This window comes from Mustela putorius, unplaced genomic scaffold (genome assembly GCF_011764305.1).
Source record: "Mustela putorius furo isolate JIRA1106 unplaced genomic scaffold, ASM1176430v1.1 tig00000127_pilon_pilon_pilon, whole genome shotgun sequence".
NCBI lineage: Eukaryota > Metazoa > Chordata > Mammalia > Carnivora > Mustelidae > Mustela > Mustela putorius.
In genome coordinates this window covers 2,114,427-2,120,595 of record NW_025421288.1, presented here as the reverse complement: position 1 = coordinate 2,120,595, position 6,169 = coordinate 2,114,427, and the positions used below count along the sequence as shown (strand labels likewise).

The 6,169-nt window shown below is 34.9% G+C and overlaps 1 protein-coding gene across 1 annotated transcript; it reads left to right on the top strand.

Annotated features, from left to right (window-relative positions):
• Nucleotides 1-3,373: 3,373 nt before the first annotated feature.
• Nucleotides 3,374-4,306, top strand: LOC101677989 (olfactory receptor 4C11-like). The gene has a single exon (XM_004782272.1). The coding sequence runs from the start codon at nucleotides 3,374-3,376 to the stop codon at nucleotides 4,304-4,306; it is 933 nt and encodes a 310-aa protein (XP_004782329.1).
• Nucleotides 4,307-6,169: the final 1,863 nt, after the last annotated feature.

The window sequence follows — 6,169 nt, the reverse complement described above, 5'->3', positions numbered from 1 at the left end:
AAACTTTTAAAAAACTTGGTGAGATTTATATTGGAGATTAACTTAGTTGTATTTAATACTTAGAAAAAAATCATCTGATAAATGCCACAATGAGCACCTAACACATAAAAGGCATTTGTGGAAGGATAGAAAGTTTAGGGAATTTTCTACAAGTGCTTGACAGTCTAAACTGAGAAGACAGAATAAAATAAATACATAGTAGCTCCTGGTGGAGAGAGAGGCAAATAAAAATTGTATCTAGTCCAGTGTTCCAGGATGCTCCCTGGAGATGATGATTTTACTCGGGATGTAGTAGGCTTCCATTTTCAGTAGTAACAGAATATTGAAGGACTGAATACTATTGGATTGTATCAAGAGGAGATTATCTTAATTCTTTCATTTAATTTATGAATACTTTCTATTAAATGTGTACATCTTTTCTAGCAGTGAGCAATAAATATTACATTCTTCATGTTGCTTCTTCGGAATGTATGCCTCTCTGGTATCTTCTTATTTGAACTATACAAATCTTTCAGTCTATATCTTAGTAAGATAGATGGATGATAGCTAGTACATGATAGATTGATTGATCGATAGGTAGATAGTAGATTGATAGGTAGATGTATGGATGAATTGATAGGTAGACATCTCATTATAATATTTAATTGTTAAAACAATCACACAAACAAGTTTCACTACTGTTTGCTGAAGAGTTGGACAACCAGCATATTTGGCAAACTCCTGAGGGTGTAGGGGAACCTGTAGTGAATGGCAGTGTGGTTGGGATATGATGTGGGAATGAGCCTTGAGTCCAGAACTGTCTCTACAGTGACTCACCCTCACACAGACATTTAAATCTTACTCTGGCCCTGGGAACTTTGCTGTTTCTGCGGTCTATGTCAGAACACAGCTGTTACCATCCAGTAATATGCCAATGTGATTACCCATCTACAAAAAGAAGGTCTTTAAAAAGCTTTATTTTGTTGCAGCATCACTATGACAGATTTTCAACTACCAATGGGAATATTTTAAAAGGTAAGTCATCCTCCTAACTTTGATTCCAAGAAAACTATTTCCCCACCCTGAGGCCATACATATGCTATCTGGATACTCTTGTAAATACAATAATTGATATGAGTTCATGTGTGTGTGAAAACATTACCATCTTCAACAGATAGTCCTGAACTCTGCCACTTTACAACTTATTTTAGAAACCATTGTGTGTGTATGGTATATATATATACCATATATATACATATGTGTGTATGGTATATATATGTATATATATATACCATACACACACAATGGTTTCTAAAATAAGTTGTAAAGTGGCATATATATATATATATATATAATCTCCACTTTCCTTGGTTTGATGATTACATACAATACCATCCCTGAATCATTTAGCTTCCTTCTGGAGGGCATTGAAGTTGTTTCTTAACTTTGGTCAACATGGAAAGGATTGCTGTGAAGATCTTCCTGCCTATGAATGAGATTTTTGCAACAAATGCAAACACTAGACATGTGTCTATGTTACACTGAAATATCATCAATGCTAAAAATCACCCCCTCAGGGGCGCCTGGGTGGCTCAGTGGGTTAAGCCGCTGCCTTCGGCTCAGGTCATGATCTCAGGGTCCTGGGATCGAGCCTCGCATCGGGCTCTCTGCTCAGCAGGGAGCAATCTGTCTGTCAAATAAATAAAATCTTTAAAAAAAAAAAAAAAAAAAATCACCCCCTCAAAGATTGTATCCCTTTAAGCTCCTGCCAAGAATGTGTGGAATCAATTATGTCCAACATCATTTTCAGAACTGTTTGTTAAGAGACATTTATCAAAACTGTCATTTTGTTAATCTGATAAGCGAGAAGATATATAATTGCAATTTGAATTGAATGTATTTTTCTATGAAAGAAATTGATAAACTTTTCACATTATGTTTAATAAGAAGAGTTCCTTTGAGGTCAGTTCTTTTGCCCATTTTCATTTTCACTGCTTTTTATTATTATTATTATTTTGTTGATTTGTTTGGGGGGGGGAATGCAGAGGAAGGGACAGAGGGAGAGGGAGAGATAGAATCTTAAACAGGCTCCATGCTCAGCACAGAGCCTAGCACGGGGCTGGATTCCAGAACCCTTAGATCATGACCTGAGTGGAAATCCAGAGTTGAATGTTTAACCAGCTGAGCTACCCAGGCACAATATGGATTGTGTTTTCAAAAACTGATCTCTGAGATCCATTTATATTTGAGAAAATTATGCTTTTGTCTGTAATACATGTTGTAAATATACTTAAATGCCTTGGCACTTACACATTTAATTGTGCTTTATATGGGAAATATATGTGATGAAGACAGAAAAGGATTTTTTCAGTTTGCTATAGATAAATGAATATTATTTCCCTTCCTGTTTCTATCTTTTACTGAAGTAAGGGCATGGGACTTACAAGAACATATGTTCCAAGAATCATATGAAAAATTTTAGCTATGACTTGTAGTTTCTTTAGCTCATTGTCTAAATCTCTGGTGCTTAAAATAATATGAAATTTGAAACAGTATTTTGATTTATGCCAAACATTCCCTATCTATCCTTTATTTTAAAAGTCTCAGTCTCTCCTTGTGTCTTAAGAAAATATGCGGAAAGACGCATCAAAATACTGGACAATGTGAAGAATTCCACTTTGGACAAAATAGTATAATTTTAAAAGTACAAAACTGTATGATAGAAGCTGAATGTACAACTGTAAACAACTATACATTGTTGAGAGTTTAAGCAAAAGGAAATAAATTTAGTCAAGGTAATGGATTTAAATTTAATGATGGATTGGACAAATTGACCAAATGTTCACAGCTAAAATATTGCTTCACGCTTGTTCTCTCTCTCTCTCTCTCTCTCATAGATTTCATTCAAAACAAAAACAAAAACAAAAACTGTTAAAAGTTTCTACATTGCTTGATTGCTCAGAATATTATTAGGAGATACTTTATAAATGAACTATCAAGGTCAAAAAGTATGAAAGCACATTATGTATATCATGCAATAGTTTCCATTTTTCAACATTCTACCCCAATGGGTCCTTGATGTAAAATAAGGAAAGACACTCAGCTCAAATTCACTAAATTAATGTTTACTATGCCTAAAGAATAAGGTATTCTTTAATTATTTATATATTTCATTGTTTCCATAAGCAATCAGGTAAAGAGTTTGTGAATAAATATTATGATTTCCACTTTATTCAGATGAAGACAACATGGAAGGTAAGGGATAACCCAATGGTAAGTGGCACTTCCATGACCAAGCATATGGATTTGACCTCCAAAAATGCAACACTAATTTAATGTTTTTTTTTTTTTCAGATTATTTCTAACCTGCACTTTCTCCAATTGGCCTGAAATAATGCAAAAAAATAGCAATGTAACTGAGTTCATACTGCTAGGATTGACTCAAGATCCTATGAAAAGGAAGATAGTATTTGTAATCTTCTTCATTTTTTATGTGGGAACCATGGTAGGGAATTTGCTGATTATTGTGACCATCAAGTCCAGCCGGACACTTGGGAGCCCCATGTACTTTTTCCTATTTTATTTGTCTCTTGTTGATGCCTGCTTTTCAACTTCCATAGCCCCCAGACTAATTGTGGATTCACTCTCTGCACAAAGAACCATAACTTACAATGAGTGCATGACTCAAGTCTTTGCACTACATTTCTTTGGCACAATGGAGGTCTTTGTTCTCATCCTCATGGCTATTGATCGCTATGTGGCCATTTGTAAGCCCTTACATTACTCAACCATCATGAGTCAGCAATTCTGTACCATCCTGATTATTATTGCATGGTTAGGGGCTTTTTTTCATTCCATCGCTGAGATATTGCTAGCCTTGAAATTGCCTTTCTGTGGACCCAATTTGATTGATCATTACTGCTGTGATTTGCAGCCCTTGCTGAAACTTGCATGCATGGACACCTATCTGATCAATCTAGAATGGGTGTCTAACAGTGGGACTGTTTGCACAGGCAGTTTTATGATCCTGATGATTTCATACATTATCATCTTGCATTCACTGAGAAACCACAGTGCAGAAGGGAGGAAAAAAGCTCTCTCCACTTGCATTTCTCACATCATTGTAGTAATCTTATTCTTTGGTCCATGTACATTCATATATGCACGCCCCCCAACCACTTTCCCTATGGACAAGATGGTGACTGTATTTTATACTATTGGGACCCCTTTTCTCAACCCATTCATCTACACACTGAGGAATGCAGAAGTGAAAAATGCCATGAGAAAGCTATGGCGTATCACAACTACCTCAGAAAGCAAGAGATGAATTGAGGGGTCTTTTGATTCCATAATATGTATAGATATTAAGTATAATGGTGTGTATCCTTATTTAACCAATTCAATCTCTTACAATGCACCTGATTTCCTTACTTTATTTCTGTACTTCTGCCCTCAAACTAGTAGCTTCCCTCATGTCATCAACCTGGTTCTTACTTTTCCTGAGAGCTCAATTCTGACATTGCTGATTATGAAATACTCCTCACATTTCAGTCTACGCTCTGGTTTGATAAGGAGAAAGATATTTATACAATCACAACTGGTCCAACAGTGAGCATCCATAAGTGAAGAATTGCCTGTAATCTATGTTCTGTAATTCTCTCTAGAGTAAATTTCAAGTAAGGTACCCTGCTTTCATTTGAACTCATTTAAAGCAAAGGAACTAACATTCTGCTTTTAGAGATTATTTTCATTATGTCATTAGTTTATCTTAATAAGTTCCACATGAGTGAGCCAAAGGCCAAAAAGATAAAAAAAAAAAAAACTATATGTCATCTATTTCATAAACAGTTTCTCTGTACCCCAATGTTTTTAGCAGCAATGGCCATGGTTGCCAAATTGTGGGAAGAACCAAGATTCCCTTCAACAGACGAATGGATAATAAAGATGTGGTCCATATACACTATGGAGTATTATGCCTCCATCAGAAAGGATGAATACCCAACTTTTGTAGCAACATGGACAGGACTGGAGGAGATTTTGCTGAGTGAAATAAGTCAAGCAGAGAGAGTCAATTATCATATGGTTTCACTTATTTGTGGAGCATGACAAATAGCATGGTGGACATGGGGAGTTAGGAGAAGGGATTTGGGGGAAATTGGAAGGGAAGGTGAACCATAAGAGACTATGGACTCTGAAAAACAATCTGAGGGGTTTTAAGTGGTGGGGGAGTGGGAGGTTGGGGTAACCAGGTGGTGGGTTTTAGAGAGGGCACAGATTACATGGAGCACTGGGTGTGGTACAAAAACAATGAATACTGTTTTGCTGAAAATAAATAAAAATAAATAAAAAAATAAATATGTAAATATGAAAAACTAAAAAGCAATAAAATATTAGACAAAAATAAACAGTTTCTCTGATTGTTTTCTTTGACTATCAGGACAATCAAAGCATTATGGATGAGATTTTTTAAATGTACTATTACAAAAGCCTGGAAATGTTCAGCTAATTTATATGATTGGAATATAGGAACTACAACAAGAGAATAGTGCAACTCTAAGGTAGAGGGAAGTAAAAATATTGTAAAGACTAAATATGAATTTAAAATACAACAGAGATAAAACATATTTTCTGAGATTGTAGTACAAAAAAGTAGAATCCAATTTGAAGGGAGGAAAAAATCACATTATTTCATTTACTGCTTTGTTTTATCAGTGGAATAAAAGAAAGTACCAGAGGCATTCAGAAATATACACTTGAAGGTCTTTACTTAATGGATTTAGAGTGAACCTGCTTTTGCAGCAGGAAGCCACTTTGTTTCTCTTCTTGTGCTTTCCTACTAAAGGGATAGTGTGGATTGACAAGTCAGAATTTTCAAGATAATGTTGGTGCTCATAGTGAACAGAACAGATTAGAACACATGAATTGAATATGTGCATTCCAAGGCTTATAGAATGAATTTTTAAATTCATTAATTTCAGAGAGTACAAAATGTTAATTTAAAGTTATTCATACCCCCTGATGTTTATATCAGCATTATCTACAATAGAACTGTGGACACAGCCCAAGTTGCCATTTTCATTGAATGATGAATGGATAAAGATGTGATTATATATATATATATATATATATATATATACCCATTATATATATGTAATGGTATATTATTCAGCCATCAAAAAGAATGAGATCT

What these genes read in the sequence shown, in the direction of transcription:
- LOC101677989 (XM_004782272.1), top strand. Translation starts at nt 3,374, where the DNA reads ATGCAAAAAAATAGCAATGTAACTGAGTTCATACTGCTAGGATTGACT.